Source organism: Pyrgilauda ruficollis, unplaced genomic scaffold (genome assembly GCF_017590135.1).
Source record: "Pyrgilauda ruficollis isolate IOZ18807 unplaced genomic scaffold, ASM1759013v1 scaffold2, whole genome shotgun sequence".
In the NCBI taxonomy this organism is placed as follows: domain Eukaryota; kingdom Metazoa; phylum Chordata; class Aves; order Passeriformes; family Passeridae; genus Pyrgilauda; species Pyrgilauda ruficollis.
Window position 1 is genome coordinate 29,876,279 of NW_024519206.1, and position 17,905 is coordinate 29,894,183.

At 39.0% G+C, this 17,905-nt stretch overlaps 1 protein-coding gene across 4 annotated transcripts in view; it reads left to right on the plus strand.

Moving 5' to 3' along the window:
* The window catches only part of TPK1 (thiamin pyrophosphokinase 1), a 302,583-nt gene that overhangs the window by 177,522 nt on the left and 107,156 nt on the right, over window positions 1-17,905 (plus strand). For all 4 annotated transcript variants that reach the window (XM_041466832.1, XM_041466833.1, XM_041466830.1 and 1 more), the window contains one exon: window positions 3,269-3,364. In XM_041466832.1, the coding sequence (XP_041322766.1) occupies window positions 3,269-3,364 (96 nt within the window). The remainder of the gene's footprint in view (window positions 1-3,268; window positions 3,365-17,905) is intronic.

Sequence of the window (17,905 nt, forward strand, 5' to 3'; positions counted from 1 at the left end):
AGATGAAATCTATTGTTTTCTTTCCTGCTGTGTGCTATTGATTTTTCTAACCTTTCCTAATGTTAAATTTGTTTGGCTTTTAAACTTCCTTACCAAAGGTTAATGTTATTTAGTTGAGCAGGTATCTATAAAACTACATGTGTTATTGCCTATCTTGCATTGTTATACTGTCCTTTCATTAAACTGTGACTGCATTGGATAGCTCTGTCTTAAGATTTTTGTCATTCCAGAATAATGCAGTGAAGGTTGAAAGGAACTGCATTACAATTGTCTTCCAGTTCTGTGGCATAAAATACTGGACTTGATATGTCAGGAGCAATAGATTTATCTGAGGCTCTTATACCATCAGCGAACATGAACTGCACAGACATTAAATTCAGCAAGACTGTAAAGAGGATGGAGAATCCAGTTCTGCTGCTTGTCCCCTCTCCCTGTTCAATCTGACCATGCCAGTCTCTTTGACATTGTGGCAAAAAGCAGGACTAAAATCTCTGCCGATTCTACAACTGGCTATCTGTTTGATGTGGAAAGAGAATGAGAAATCACAATTTAATTTGAAGAGAGCAGTGTCTTTAATGGTTACACTCTATCAACATTTTTTGATATGATGATCTGCAGCAGTACTTGTGTAAAACATTGAAGGTACAGGCAGTGAGTAAACAGCTCCAGGCACTTATAAGCACCAGCTCTTACTGTACTCATAGGTGCAGTACTCTGCCTTTAATGAACAGTGCATGTGACATCCCATTCACATATTTACACTGCATTCCAGTGATATGTGTTTGAGGCCTTTTATTGTGAATATGCACAGAAAACAGTAGCAGGGCTGAACTTACATTATCTGTGCATGGTGCAGCACAGCTTTCTCCCAGAGCTGAATGACCTTCAGTGCCCTCCAATCACTATGCTAATGTTGTCTTGCCTTGGTAGTACCTTGCAGTTCCTCTAGAATAGTTTTTTGTCAAAGAATATCCTGAGATGCTAGGCAAGAATTAAACTCAAGAGAAATGTTTCTAGTAATAGCATAAAATAATAAATCATAATTTAAGGTGTTGTAAACCATCATTAAAAACAACCAACCCCCCCCCCAAAAAAAAAAAAAAAACCAAACCAAAAGAACAAAACAAAACAAAAAGAAACAACAAAAAAAATCCCCAGACACCTTGATATTCCTAGTGTGGAAAGTAGAATTGCAGCCTACCTTCTGCTGACAAACCCGCCTGTTCAACATCAGGCTTGTTAATGACTGCAGGAAGGACTATTTTGCTGAAGCAGAGTGGGGATTAAATTTTTCATTCATCGCTTACTTCTGCCAATGCTGTGAAGCCAAGGAATGGCCCTGGCAAAAGATGAAAGGCTTGACTTCTCTACTGCTAATTTAAGAGCTGGCAACTGAGGTTGTGTCTTCTCCCATACTCAGCAGTAGCTGTCCCTGCCACTGATTTAGTCTTCATCTGTCATGTTCTCAAGCTGCTCAGAGGCTGTCTGAGAAATACTGATGTCCTGTCTATTCATGGTTTCTCACAGCTTGGTCTCTCTTCCCACTATCAGTGCTGATATTAAAACTATCTGAGAACACCCCATCCTTAGTGAATGTGACACTTTTTCATTTAGAGTGGCTTTGATAAACAAGCTCCCTTCAGTAGTTTTCAGGTCTGACTGAGCTTTCCTGAGTGGGACTGAACAACCCTCTGGGCTCCTTTCCTGGGCTCACTGGGTGTCTCTGGCTGATGTTGCCAGACTCACATGTTCATTACGGGCTCCAGATGGCCTGTGTCATGTCTCCTCTTGCCAATTTTACGTTTTAGGTCTTTTCTAGAGAAAAGTGAAGATATGACAGCTCTTCAAAGAGTTTTGTGCTTAGCACTGAGTGCAGAATACAACTACCTTTTCCCTCACCACTTGGCAGGGGAAGCAGCATCACTTCTGCAATGGAGGTCTCTGATTACGTGTGCTGTTGCAGCTACATGCTGCTTCATCTTGGCAAGCCTATTATTACTACTTGAAAAAATATTTAGAGCAATATCAGGTCTCAAAAAGACTGCTACTTTTGACCCGTTTTCTTTCAGAAGTTTTTGAGGACAGAAGTGTAAGGGAAAGCCTGTTATTATCTTCTCACTTTTCTCTTCTACTTTATCAAAATCCCCTACTGCCTGATGACTTTATTTGGTTTTATATGTATTCTGGCTGTGTGGGAAAGCATTTCAGTGGTAGTGTATGTCTTCCTATTGGAGGGTTGTTACTTTGTTGCATGCAATTCACTAAAACTCCATGCCTTCACTAATCTTGGATATTTTGTATTCTCTACCTTTATTTTTATCACCAAGGTAAAGGCAACTTTAACATTTTTATGTTGGCTTTGTTGTTTGGGGTTTTTTCTGATGTAACAGAGTAATGTACTATATACACAGAGGCACACATACAAAGATTCTGTATTCGGAATGCTTTTCTCTTATCGATTGTTATTGTGTATAGCAGAAACATAAAATCTGTCAAGTAAGACAAAGCTAGAAGGTTTTTAAGGGAACCTTGAAGTGGTAGGAGAGGAAACTTCTAAATTCTAATGTGTATGATTCTAATTTTAATTCACAATGCTGTACTAGGTATTTTTTATTCTTTAAACCTTTTTGAATAGTGACTTTATGTGGTAGATACACTTCACTTTTCATTACTCAGCTTTTTATCAGAGTCTTAGAAATTGCCTTAGCTTTCAGTTAAGAAATCTGAGCTCCTGCTCTTCTCTAACATGTTCTGAGCCGTAATAGCCCAGTGCAAGGAAACTGTTGTTGAACCACTGCGAATTGACTGCAGTACAACTACACTGTTTCTGGGGTGCTTGAACACTTTCCTGTGCTCACATTTATACAGGTTTGAATGTTTGTAGCAGAGACACAATAAGTGCAGTGCCAGAGAGGACAGACATTTTCCTGAAAATTACCAATCACCCAGGACTCACTACACCAGAATTTGCCCATCCGGCAGACCACTGTAAAACATCCTTATCCAAACTCACAGATGCACTCAAATGGCTTTGAGTATATACTCCTGGACCTGTCAAACTGTTGGTTCATAGTAACTAGTTCAACTGGGACCTACAGTTATTAGATTCTGTAAGGGTCTTTTACTTAATCCTGCATCTCCATGCAGAGACTCTGAGTGGTTGTCTGCAGTTAATTTCACCAAAGACATTAGTTCTCAAAATAGAAAAAGTACTGACTTTTTTTTTCTTTATTTTTCTCTCTCTCTCGTTTTGTTGCTTCTTCACCAGGGATGTGAGTTAATTGAAACCATGGATCAGGACCTCACAGATTTCACCAAGTGCCTTCAAATACTCCAGAAAAAGATAGAGAAGAAGGGCCTCCAGGTAAAGACAACACTTTTTTTTTCTGTGTTTCTTAGTAATTACTCTTTTTCTCATTGTATTTAGGTTAATCTTTCAAGTTTGTGCTGAAATGAAACTATTTTTAGTAGCCTTGACATTCTGCAGTTTTGCCATAATTTACTGCACATTTGTAAGCATTGATACTTCTGCTAAAAGGAATTACAAAGTGTGTCGATGAACAAGTGTTAGCTTTCTTAAAAGGCAGCTTGTATTGATTTCTGTTAATGAACTACCCAAAGTGCAGAAGGCTGTTGTGGCTGGTGTTCAAAGCAAGAGTTCCACTTTGGCATGTAAATATATTTTCAAGTCTTGGCACATTAAGCCTTGATGTTCATCCCCTTTCTCTTCCCTTTCAAAGGGGAAATCTTATCCTACCAACATTACAAATGGTAAGCAATACCTCCTTCTGCAAAATGTTCCCTTGGAACCAAAGGCAGACTTTGCAGAGCAACCAGTGCACTAAACTTAAAAGAACCGATATGGAGTTGTCTATCTCTTCATGGGAAAGGCAAGGGAGGCAACATTCCATCTCCCCTTCCACAGTTTAATTTTGGAGACCCCCTTGTTTTGTCTCTGAGATGCACAGGTAAAATTCCCTGGGAATTTCAAATGTGATGAGTTGGCAGCAGATGAACTCTTGGGATTGTTGCCCTTTCCTCTCCATGGAACAAGAGCTGACCTCTCTCTTCTGCTCTTCATGTATGAGTGAAGAGAGGGAACAGCTGCTGCATCTTTTACCCACAGTGGGAACAAGAAGCATGTAAGAAAATTAAAACAATAGCACAACATGGAAAGAGACATGTAAACCTCTTTTCCCATTTGCATTGTAGCAGGATAAAAAAGTTACCTGATTTCCTGAGATCACCATATACTCCAACAAAGCAGCAAGGGATTGAAATGCCAATACCCTTCTTTCCTTCTTCCCTCCTCACCCCAGGCTGATAAAAAATTCACCAATTTTTGCTTAAGCTGCTTTAAAACTGCTTTTTCTTCTAAAGACAATAAATGTCCATGAGACACTTTGGAGTGCTGTCACACAGTGCCCATTGTGTGCAATTGCATCTCAATACAATGCTGTTGTTCATCAGGGGTTTTTTTCCCCATCAGATAGACAGAGATGGGATGGTTTCACCATACACTTTTCTTACTGTCTGGCTGTGAGCCAGGAAACTCTTTATAAAACAGTTTATTTTCTTTCCCCCTATAATTTATCATCACAAGAGCTCAGAGATGTGTCTTGGCTTCTAGGACAAGAATGGTAATGAGTGCCATTGGAACAGATGAGCCACCTATGCCTAGGATTTGGTTTGAATTTGGCAAGGAAGGTGCTTTCCTCTTAATAGAAATGCCCTTTCAATGAAGAAGAACTTAAATGCTTCTTGGATTCAGTTCATTATCCAATCCCAGCTATTGCTAGAGAGCGCATTTTTTTAAGCTATTACAAGAGGTTTTATGATGAATAATCAATGTGTGGCTAAAATAAGAGGAATGAGAATATGACAGCTACAGCAGGTGTGTTTAAACAATAAGTAGTCCATTTGTAAAAGTTTGCGTTTTGTGATCACTCTCACAGTAAAGCTGTGTTTAGATGACTAAAGGATACCACATTGTGATTTTTGAGGATATTTTGTAAAGTACAAGCCTGAGTGTAATTGCAGTAATTGTGCAGTGTTCATGCCAATGCACTAAACCTAAGATTTCAGTTCAGTTGTAATTGTATGTACATGTAAAAGATGTGCTTTAAATACAATCTGAGTTTTTCAGAGGTGAAAGAAGTAACACAGATAAATTTTCTAAAACTAAGCACTGTGTTCATTAAATGCTAGCTACTTCTTGTTTGCTGTGCCTGTTCCATAAAACATAATAAGATGCTATCTTATTCATGCACACTAGATAAAGCATAATGCATTTCTACTTCTGGTCTTCTGCATTCTCTAAGGAATTTGAAGAAGTCATTGACTCAGGGAGATAAAATGTGAAACTTAAGCAAGTGTAAGACTAAACTGTATCACAACTCTATAAATTATTATTCAGTTTCTAATTTTCCCTTTGTTCAGAAGCATTGCATATAATTCTTTAGTAGGAGGTTTGGTGGTTCTTCAGAACATCCCAATAATGCAGAGAGTAACTTGATGTCTGGTCCCCCAATGACACAGAGATTCTGAGCACTTGCAAAATACACTGGCCTCAGTTGATGCATGCAACCTCTTGGCTCTTCTGAAACTTTAACCTCTTTAAATACCTAAATTTGCACTTAATTTAGGTTTCTTTATGGGTAACATTCTTCCATAAAAAATGTCAAGTGGTACGGCAACAGACTGTTGGCACCATAGACATAAAATCTTTAAGGAGAATGCAAATTTTTTTCAGTGAAGAAAGCTGCCGTTGAATGCTGAGAGGTACACACAGCTGAGAAGAAAAGGAAATCCAGGGTCTGAAAATTAGAAGTGGATAAAGAAGGGGTTCTTCATCTGCATTTGTGGTTTTTGACCACAAGGACAAACTTGCATGTCACGAAGTGGAGTTATCTTCCTTCTGTAAATTGTCATAAAAGCTTTTCTTTTAGCAGAGAGTGTTAACTAGGTGGAATATGTCTTCCTGGTGCCAGAAAAAATATGTATGTCTCCAGTTTTGATTTTTTCCCCACTCTGTCTAAAGCACTTGTCAAAGAAGAATAAGACAAAGAGACACTACAAATTTGTTTTCCCGTGATTTATAGTTGAAATTACAAAACAAGGAAAGTATTTCTTTAATATCTTAAAAATTTGATGCCACAGTCATGCTGTGTTTGCTGCTATTTCTGGGTAGCAATATGTTAAGCTGGGAAGTTAATTGCATTCAATGCATACCATGGATCCACAATCCCACGAGATAGTTTGTCTGGATGAAATTCAAGCATGAGTAGCTGAGGTATTTAAAACAGGCGTCCCTCCATTGGTCAGAGAATAAGTTAGCATTTATCTGCTATACTGAATGGATTAAAATTTCTGCTCTGATTTATCAGTCACCCCTATGAAAGTTCTATGTCATGGAGGTTTTTGAACTCACTTGAACATATGCAGGTGATATTTTGTTCCAAAGGGATCAGGTTTGTGTAATTTACTTTCTATGTCTCTCTGCCATTATCCTCCTCGTTTTCTTTCTTCCTATTCATCCAAATAGCTTTTGAAGAAATAACTTTTGAATAGAGGAATATCATATTGAAAGACAACTGTGTCAAACAGCTTTCTTGGAGGTCAGCAGAGTGAGAATTCAGGTGAGGTAGACAGTCAGTGCCCCTGATTGTAAAGAAGGATGCAAAAAAATTTAGCTTGGATTTTTACTGGTAGTTAGTTTGATAAGAGCCTTAGAAATTTCTTTACCATAAGGAAATATGCAGCTGGAGTTGATGGTCAGCTGAGATACAAATCACCTTATTAGTTTTTGAACTCCTTGTTAAATATAAAGAGCAGTAATTCTATCTTCTGGAATAATTAGCCAAATTCATGACTGCTTTTTCCTTATTTCTCAAGTAAACACTCTTAGAATAGTTTCTGAGTCCTCAGGGTAATTATTTTCTGATTTACATTGCATATTTTGGTTGCACATTTTGGTTGCATAGCCAAGTCATGCAGAAAGCAGCAGTACAGTCATTCTGTGAGATCTAAGTCACCTAATTATATGTATTTATAATTACATACTGCAGTGAATTTCAGAAAAAAGCAGTACCCTTTATATGTGCAAGCTAGAATCAGTCTTAATCTTCCCTCTCCACAGCCCTAATTCATTTGTGAATTGTATTCTATTGGATGGGTGAAGCAATGAAGTACCACCAAGAGAATCTGACTCCCGAAGTTTCTTTCCAACCTAAAGGCTGTTAGATATTTTTCTTTCTCTTTCTGCATGACTGTGAGTATGCATGCACACATATGCACATGCAATTATGTATATAAATGCACACCTTTTCTGGTAGTGTTCCTTCCTGGCCCTAATTGGTGCTTTTAAAATGTCTTAATGACTCTGTCTTTATTGCTGCTGTGTGTGTCTTTCGCATTGTTTATGGTCTATTAGCTTTGCACATTTTGCTTTACTGCTTTAATCACTATTTTATTCTTTCTGTAGTTATGTGAGTACTTTCCTTTCTTCATTACAAGACCTTTAAATAAACTTATGTCTGTCTGGTACTACTTTCTGTTCTTAATTTTCTCTCATCTTAACTAACATAAGCTATTTCATGAAACCAACTGAATTGGCAAAAAAGATAGGCAAGCTTACAATATCTCTTATTTAGGGATCAACAGATCTTGCATTAGAAGTGTATGCTATTATCTTTGATTTGCAGATTAGAAAGCAGAATTACAGAAGCAATTTGTCCACAGTCTACCAGCATGCTAGTGGTGTAGTCGGGAAAGATCCTCCAATTCCTAATATTCATCAAATGCTCTTTCAATAACAGCATCTTTGGTCTCACTCAGCTTGTAGTAGCTCATGCCAGTGAGAACTGAAAATGTGTTTATCAATTTTGCAGCTTCAAGAAGAATACCCATAACATAAAGATAGATTTAAGCCATTATCTTTATCTCAGAGTTACAAACTGTACTTTCCTTAACTGTTTCATCTAAAATACCATTTAGTGTTAAAACTAAGCTCTGGGACTTTTCATTTAGCTTTATTATCTTTTCTGCTTAAAAAAAGTTAAAGCAGCTCATTTGATTATATGGGCTGAAGATATAAAAAATGAGTTTTATTGAAACCCACATGCCTTTTAGTGGTTTAATGTTAGTGTGTTTAAATTGATAAAAGCACCCGTGTCAGTATGAAAAAGAGAAAATATCCAAACCAACTCGTCCTTAAAACCCTTGGCAATAAAGGGATACTCTACTAACATTTCCATTTTAAAATTATGCTTCAGAGGTTCAATCAGTCAGCAGTCTAGGGTATTAATTCTTTTAAGTGAATGCAAGCTTTCTTCCTTTTCTACTTTTAAAAAAGTGTCAAATCAGTCCATTTGCTTTTATGCTGAGCAAGGCTAAACAAGTTAGTGAACTCCTGTGTTTATAAAGTGCCAAAGAGAGGACAGTGATGTTCATGTATCACCTTCAGCTGTGCAGTGTTCGAACACCTTACTAAGCCCTCTCTGGTTTGTCTTTATATGAGAAAAAAGGCCCTGAAGGAAAACCCAAAGTACCCTAAAAGAAAAATCAGAAAATTCTTTAAAATAGAGTAATTTTTTATATAAAGACAAGTCCCACAGATAAAGGGTATAATTATTGCAAATACTGGGGTCTATTTGGTTTAGTTTTTGTTTTGGCTATCAGTCGAGGTTATTCCTGATGATGTGGCTTTTTTTAGCAACAAATAGATCAGTTTCATTTCCTGACTAAAGCATTATTTTGCTGCTCATGTTGGTAGTTGGTAATTTCCAGATGGAGCACTGCTTGTTTTCATTTCTGAAGACTTTTGGGTATCCAGAATAGTAGTGGGAATGGCTCTTAAAGCAAAGCCTAGGAATGAAGGTAGTCTGTTACCAGGATTTGAGAACAGGGAAGTTACAAAAATATCAAAATAGCAGGGAGAGGCAGACTGGAAAATCCCAAAGCTGACATGAAGCTGCAATGTGAAGCTTTTGTAAGAATCACAGAATCACAGAATGGTTTGGGTTAGAAGGCATCTTAAGGATCATTTAGTTCCAACACACAGCCACAGGCAGGGACACTAGACCAGACTCTCAGGGCCCCATCCAGCATGGCCTGGAGCACTTCCAAGGATGGGGCATCCATAATTTTCCCTGGAACCAGTTCCAGTGCCTCACCACTGAACCTGAAGGACCATAACAACGCTGAAGCTTCTGGATTTATCACCAAATGCCATATAGAAGGAAGGGCTGAAAATAAACCTGTTCTCTTTTGGTGACACTACTGAGTTTTTCTTCTTAATGCTTCACAGAAGAATAAAAATGCAAATGAGATATATTTTAGGGGAAGTTAAATATGTGTAATGAAAAGGTTCTTATTCTGTCAAGTGCTGCATCAAAAGATTCTTCATGAGTTATTAATAGTAATCTTCTTCATAAACCTTTCCTGTCCAAAAGAAACAAATGAATCTGAAGTGTTTCCTGTTAATTCCACTTCTAAAATGTAGAATTTCATAATACTTTTCAACAGGAGTAAATCCCTCCTGTAGGGCATCAGACATATCCTTGAAGACTATTTTAGCTTTTAAGGTCCAAGTCTACCTTCAAGAAATGCAGTATCTAATCCATCTTTCCCACTGCTGAATTATTTTAATGCTTCTCTTTGTAAAGGCATGGCAAAATGCATTTTTTATAATACAGGATATCAGAACTTGCCAGTTCCCAAAGAGAAACCCTAATATCATTTAAGGTGTCTTCCTGTTCCACTATAGCTGTGAGCATCAAGACACACTGAGTATCTTCGCCTTTAAACAATTTTATGGAAGTATGGGTGTCTGCAAGAACACAGTGCATCACATACAAAGAAATCTTCTTACGTAATCCTTGTATGCTCTGCTGGGGCTTGTATTGGACCTATGATGATAATTTTTGTAAGACACAAACAGGGCAGGGATTCTGGAGAGCACATTGATTTCAGTTTGTTTAAAAAAGTTAAATCCCATATCAAGCTTTGGGGAGAGGGGGAACGAGGGGAAAACTACTGTTTATTTAGGCAGTTCAAGGGATTCAAGAGATCAAGGATATGCTCATTAACCAGACTGGAGAAGCTAATGAGGAAGCCAGCAACTGTTCTCTCAACATAGTTAAAGGCTAAATATATTTGAAGCAGAAAGCGTGTGGTTACTACAGGCAATGTACTGTTCCCTTTGCAACCACCAATTTTGCTCTGTTTGTAACTTTCTCATAGGAGATGTGATTCTCCTCCCACTTTTAGCTCCTTCTGCTTTGCAGGAGCACAGCTTCCCTGAGATCAGCTATTGCTGATGTAACTGCCCCCATGCTGGGAAAGTGGTCGGGCTACAAGGACATATCATTATCCTCAAAAGACTGTCATACTTGCACTGGCATGGGCGTGATCATGGATATTGTAGGGGGAGATCTTGAACAGCCATATCTTTTGACACAAGGAATTTTTTTGCCATTCAAGGACTGAGACCTCAGTTTGTTGCCTCAGATTTTCATAAATAACTTGAGTTTGTTTTTGGTTTTTTTGCTTGACACATGTATACTATGTTATTACAAAATCTCGCATCAGTTACAACTGGTTTTATTAGATTCTGTTTATAGTTAATGGAATGTAAGTTTATTGTTAAGCATATTAAGAAATTTGAGCTAGTATGATAAACTTTAACTGCAGATTATAATAGAGCATTTTTTTCAACTCAGATTGGTTTCTTCTTAGTAAATTGAGATGCCTGTCAAGAATGACAGGTTTTTTGGCTGTTGTAGAGATAGTTTCATAAAAACTTCTAGCAGTTTTCTACATTCCTGAGTGTAAGAAACACTGGCTTTAGAGAGCACACTTTCATAACTTCGTGAGCTGCAGTGATCTAGTCCTTAAAGCAGAGTGTGAATCAGTCAACAAATTAACTTTTCCTTTGGCTTCTTTTTTTATCCTATATTCAAATAAATGGCTATTCAAATAAACTTATTTAACCTAAGTAATGTATATAAGAATTCTTCCTTACTGGTTTTGGATTGTTTAGATGGTTTTTGCCATGACATATTCCCTCTTTTTGTAATATTGTATGACCTTTAAACAGCCAAGAGAAACAGTGAAACTGTAATATTGGTAAAAGCTTTTGAAGTGGTGGTGGCTCTTCCTCTTCTTTTCTTTTACTTATCTAGAAAGGAGTATTGGGGCAGAGGGCAGAGGAAGGTATAACAACCATTGGAAAGTAAAAGTGCGTGCTACACAGAAATGTTTTAGCCTGTGGTCCTGAGGCCTCATTGTTTTCTGCAATCCTTTGGCTTTTCCTAACATTTAACTCTGCACCTCTATGCTGATACCAGTGCTGTTCAAGAAGGGGCAGAGGGGTGTAGAGTAATTTAACTCTTAACAAATATTGAGAAAATGAGGCAGCCTGATAACATATGAAAGGCCCCTAAAGTATTCCCACATTAAAAAAAGGCAGTAGCACAAGATCAACAAAAGTAGGGACTGAAAGGTCTTCATAGCAGAGCTGCCCTGGCTGATTGCTGATGCTCAAGCTATTCCTTATTAAATCACCTACCTTTTACTTTGCCACTGACAGGGGATTGTCTCTTCAGCTTGACTAAAGAACCCATCGAGTTTCCCTTTTAAACAACTGAACAACTAAGTACTGAACAATTAAAGCTCAATATTTTCTGCAAATTAAATGTGAACATAAAATGTTTACAGCTTCACAAGCGCTTCCAGTTTAAGAAATCATGCTTCATTTACATTCTGTAATTACTCAGGCTATGTTTAATTTACCTGCTATAAATACCGAAACTACGCTGACGAGGAAAATTGACATCCAGATCATAATGTACTTCCTTCAGTATAAAAATATGTCCGGCTTCTTTGAAACAAATGTATAAATTCAAGACTTCTCTCTGCAAGTCTGCACTTCCTCAGGGAAAAAAAGTCATTGTGTACTGCCCAGGTATTCAGTGAAATCACTCGAAAGAGGAACCGTTCACAGAATGGGGCCTGAGAGACACAGGAGAAATTTTCCATCTTTAGTTTCAGGTCTTCTATTTGTCTCTGGAGAATAATAGGACAGGTTATTATCCCCTTGTTCATCATGAAGATTAATGTTCAGACCAGCTGAAAATATTACTGTTCTGTTGGGACCTATTGGGAGAGCTTCAGACCTGTGTGAATCTGAGTTTAAGCATTTTAAATAGCAGAGCTAACACCTCGCCCTAGCTAGACACAAATGCCTCAGGCTGTTGTGTCCTCTGTGTTGCTGCTGTGGGAGACTGAAGGTCCTCCAAAGCTCTGCCTTACTTGTGACATCTTTTATACGGACTTCTAAATGTTAACTACTGCTAAATGTTACAGTGGGAAAGTGTCTGAGCTATTACTCTTAACTCAGATAAAACAAAAAAAAAAAGTGTGTGCATGTGTGTATATATATATATAATATATATATATATGTGCATATATTTAATGGAAACTGAGTCTTTTTAAGTTTCTTCTTAAAAATCTATGATTCTTTTCTTAAAATTTGACACCTAAACTTTATATGACAAAATTGAAAACAAAACCAGGCAGAAAGTTAGTTTAAAGACACACCTGGTCTAGGAAGTCACAGGGGAAGGTCTCAACCCAATAGTGTTGTCGTCAGTGTTCCCTGTTCATGGGAATGTGTCTGTGGGCAGCTGGCAGTGTTTCATATGGACACCCCTGGCGACAGAAATTCTACCCCGTTGCCTCACAATATCATGGCTTTGTTTAGCTTCCTTTGTGGGCTTTCCAAGGGTCCTGGACCAGCATCTGAACAGGAGCTGAAACAGAACCACACAAAGTTGTGATGGGAAAGGAAATACACTCTTCCCTTCAGCTCAACCTTCTAGAGAAACAGGCACAGTTATGAGCTGTCAGGTTTGTGTGCCCAGGTGCTGGTGGAGTGCATGGGTGTCCATGAGGAGAGGCACAGCTGAGCCCCTCAGCCCAGGCAGGGAGGGGTGAGGGGAAAAGGGGGACAAAACGGCTGTGTCAGTATGAAGGGGAAAACAGAAGGAGGGGCTTCAGCCTCAGATTCCCCTGGAGAATCCTGGGCAGAGCAGGTGGATCTCTCCCAAGGGAGCTGCAGCCTGTGCAGAGGAGCCCATGCTGGAGCAGGTATCCACCCATGGAATGCCATGGTGGAGTAAATATCCATACTGCAGGCAGTGGAGGGCCCTGTGCCAGAGCAGGTGGATGTGCCCTGAAGGAAGCTGCAGGCTGTGAAAACAAGCCCACACAGGAGCAGACTCCTGTAGGAGCCACAGGAAGTGGGGGACCCACGGCGGAGAAGTTTGTTCCTGAAGGGCCAGATTCTGTGGAGACAACTCCAAACTGTAGCAGAACAGGATAAAGGAAGGAGCACCAGAGAGGAGCTGGTATGAAATGACCACAGTCCCCTGTTTCCCTGTGCTACTCAGGGGAATGGTGAGATAGAGGAGTAAAGAATGAAGGAGTGAAGCTGGGCCTGTAAAAAAGATGGAAATGTGGGTTTAGTTTTGTAATTTTTTCCTCTCTAATTTGATTTTTAATTAGCAATAAATTAAATTAATTTTCATCAAGTCTGTTTTGCCTGTGATGGTAATTGATAATTAACAATTTCCCTGTCCTTGTCCTGACCCATGAGCTTTCTTATCTCATTTTCTCCCCTGTCCTGTTGAGGAGAGTGAGTGAGAGAGGCTGGGTGAATGCCTGGCAGCCAGCCGAGATTAACCCACCGCAGAACTGTAGGGAAATCAAAGGGAAGTTGTCATGGCACATGGAGATGTGCAAAGGTGCACACACTCTCACTGATATAGGATATAGATCATGTTTGTGGGCCAGCAGGCAGAACTTCCAGTTCCTGATCCATCAGGTGCTGAGTAGCCAGGGACCTTCCTGTACAAGACTCTGCCAAGCAGGCTGCAGCAGAAGCCACAGTCCAGGGCAGGGCTCCCTGGTTTGGATCATGATCTGTAGCCACTGGGGGAAGAATAGAGGCTTTGGAGAGAGACTCCTTACAACAAGAGCCTCTTCCCTGTGCAGTGTCCTTCCCACCTGCTGATGCTGCAGGACTGGGTTAGCCCCCAGCACAGGCTGCAGGCTGGCTCTTGTTGAGGGGTGTGGGATCCACACGAGATAAGGCGTCAGCGCAGGGGGTGGGGGCCCTGCTGGTTGAGAAGCAGTGGGTTGTGCTTGTGTTGACCTGCTGGTCTTGTGACACCATGGAAATATATTGGAGGGACAGGGTGGAAGGTTGCTATGGTAAAGACTGAGAGCCAGAGTTAAGAGAAATGTGGGATACAAAGCTCACAATAAACAGATTTTCTTGAAGAAGATTTTTTCCTTCCTTGAATTGTTCATTTATGAGAGTTTGTAGTTATTTTCTTATTTTAACTCCTGGAGGCAGGATTCAGAATGATTAAAACCACAGCATGTGCCCAACACAGCTTTTGGCACTGGAATTAAGTGGCTGTTAGATCATTGATATTTGCTATACCATTTTAGTATAATCTTTCAAGGGCCTTTTGCATTGCTCCTAATACAAATCCAGGACTTTCTTTCTTAGGGATATGGCAGTTTAGTTCTCAATTTCACATTTCCATGGTGGTGATACCACAGTGCACACCGGGGATTACAGTAGTTCAGTTATGGGAAGAGATAGGTTAGCTTGTGAATGTTTTTCATACTGTTTTAAAAGATGAGAAGATTTTATGATTTTTTTCAGAAGACAAATAATTGATAGTCCTGGAATCCTTGTTCATTCACAAAATCAATGTGTCTGGATCAAAACCAGCACACATTTTCCTCCAAAGCATCAGTAAACAGATTGCTTGAAGAGTTGTAGTGCTTTTACCTATTCAGCACAGCGTGGTAACAGTCAGGAGTACAGACAACCCTTCACCCAGAAAATCCTAGGCGATAAGGAATTCCACTGACCCTAATCTCACACACTGAAAGAATTGTAGAGCTTTGCTCCAGTTGACCAGCAGTAGCAGAGCAGGAGTTGTTGGTGTCCCCTCTCTACCTCAGGCACAGCAAGCATTGTTTGACCAAGGTCATACACAAATATTCAGCACAAAAGCAGGAAGTCAAATTCAGATTGCTTGGAATCCAGCAGTTCACAAGGATTTTGTTGATTAGGTTTCTTCAAGTAATAAAGAACTAAGTCAATGGTTATGAAAGTCATGTTGCACAAAACTGATGCTAGCTTATGTTATATATGCTCTCAGACATTCCATTTACCTGCAGAGGGCAAAGCCAAAGCTTCATTTTTTTTGAAAATGAAATAGTTATTCAACCTGAGATGTAAACACAAATGAATAGTAAAAACAACCTTAAAATGTTTCCAGCAACTCAAGTCTGTTTCTAGATTTTGAGATTAACTTTCTAATTTCCATCTTACCATCATGCATGTTTCTTGCTTTAAGCAGGCAAATGCCATCTGTTTGCATATTTATTGTCATTACCAGAGAGAATTAACCTCTTATTCGAAATAAAAAGCATTACCAATAGAGAAAACACTTGGGTGAAACTGCAAGAAAATGAAGATAAAAAGCAAGAAATGCTTTGTGAGAAAGCTGGAATAATATAATATATAGATTAATGGAGTCAGTGAGGTGAGGATGAAGCTGATTGAAGGTTATCATCTCAGGTACACAGACAGGATGGCAGACTTTGACTGAGAGCTCTTGTTCCCAGGAAGAGTCACATGGCTGAAGCAACAAGAAAATTCTGGCTAAAGTAAAGAGGATTCTACCTGAGCAAAGTTCAGATGCTGCTGTGTGGTTCAGCATCTCATTTCTACAGAAATGAATGTCATACCTTTTATGTAAAACACTGAGCTAGGGAGCCAGTGTAATCAACTCAAGTGGACAATATCTTGCTACATATTTAACATTGGATTGTGGGATTTTAGTAGTTCATGAAATTTGCATTGCAATTTTGAGGATGACAAAAAAAATTACTTATCTGGCCAGCACTAGAGCTCTGGCACAGCCACGTGCAAGTGAGTCAAAATCTACTCTGACCCATTTGTTATCAAGGGAAGTGCTTGGTGTGTTTTAAAGTCTTTGGTACTGAAGCTGATGCAAAGACTAGAAAATAATTTAAACCACGTCCTGTGCTGACAAATTGCCTTATGAAGAAGAAAATGCTTTTCTTGTAAACTGCCCAAAATTGATGAAGTGACAAACCAATAAAGCAATAATGAATTTAACATTCACACTACTACTTAATTGTTCATTTTTCAACATGAGATACTTATATATATGTGTATATATCTATATATTTCAGCATATAGTAAACTTCCAACATGCCATGCATATTACTACAATAATTTTGTTGTCTATGTCATATTCCTTTAAAAATTAAATTAAAGGAATCATCTTATGAGTTCTAGAAAATTAAGAAAGGCTGTGGAGATGAAAGGATTTCAGTGAAGTGAGAAGGTGCTAAAAACCCACTATGTTCCAGTCAGATATCTAACTGGTAATTGGCATGCTAATATCTTGGATATTAGCAATGGGTGGTCTCCATGATCTCAGAGGAGGAGGAGGTTTAGTCATGACTCCAGAACTTTTACAAGGTCTTGATTACTCTTGCCTTGTTTTTTTACTTTAGGGGAGATCATCTTTACAGTTCGTTCAGTGCTGCTGGTTGTTGTTAGAACATTTGTTTCCTTTCATCTGCCCTGAAGACTGTTACCTCCCTGAGACTTAGGCATTTTTGTTTGCAAGGTGTCTGGCAAAAAGTGAACTCATGGGGAACAATGTCCTTTGAGTTGTCTGTCCTCTCCCTGGGGAGAGGATTTCTTATCAGAGATAATGAGCATGGTTTTCACACAGTGTGAAAACAGCATGCATAATTTGCTGTCAGCTGGAGCATTGGACTTTCACTCTTACATGTCATGGTGATGCTGACATTGCAAAGCTAGGTATTGCTCTCTTTTCACCCACTCCAGGCAGTTCCCAGCTTCCTGTATCCTTAGATGCGTGTTCCTCAGTCATAAAGTGAAAACCTTCTTTGTATTTAATCCATTTATACTAGAAAGAGGAATGTCAGCTGGGCCAGCTTTCACAGTGTTTAATTTAGCAAGCCTGCAAAGAGTTTACAGCAAGTTGTCCATTTCAGAAGTTTCTGTGAGAGTGGAAGCAGGAACCTGAGCAACTTCATTCTGATGTGGTGAGAGCCTCAGCTCCCCTTGGTTACTGCACCCTCTAAATCACAGTTTGCAGGAGAACAAAAAATACATCCCTGAATTGCCAGCACAAAGTCTTGCTCTGTGCTTTCTTTCTCCTTTTAACTACCCTGCTCTTTGATAGTGACTTCTAAAACTTTCTCAAGACATGCTAACTTATGGGTGTATCTTTTAAAGATGACTGGATCCTACCCTTAGATCTTCAGCAATTTCTAAGTTAAATCTTGACAGCCTTTAAAGATACTGTGCATTTAATTCAGGTTATAGATAGTCCAAGAGAATGTGCCTGCAATGATATAAGCTGTTGTCTGTAGTTATTTATGATTTTATGTCCTTTTTTTCAGGAAATGAATGACACAGTGTGAAAACAAATTGTGTAAGGGGACTGGTGATGGGACATTTAAGTGAAGCATGGACATTTCAATTGAAGTACATTGTGGTAGTCAAATGTTGCCTGCTGGGCTCATTAGCAGTAACAGGATTAATTCTGTGGCCTGTGGTATGCAGGAAATCATAGTGCAAAAATGAATGGCCTTTCTTTGTAGTGTGGGAATATCTAAATGCACCAATCCTTGGGTATTCACTTTGTCTTAGGTTCTAGAATGACACAGAGTTGTGTACATGCTTTCATGGCACATCCATTTTCTTAAGTTCTTGGCAGAGTGACAAGGAGCAGTGATTGCAGTGAAGGAACTG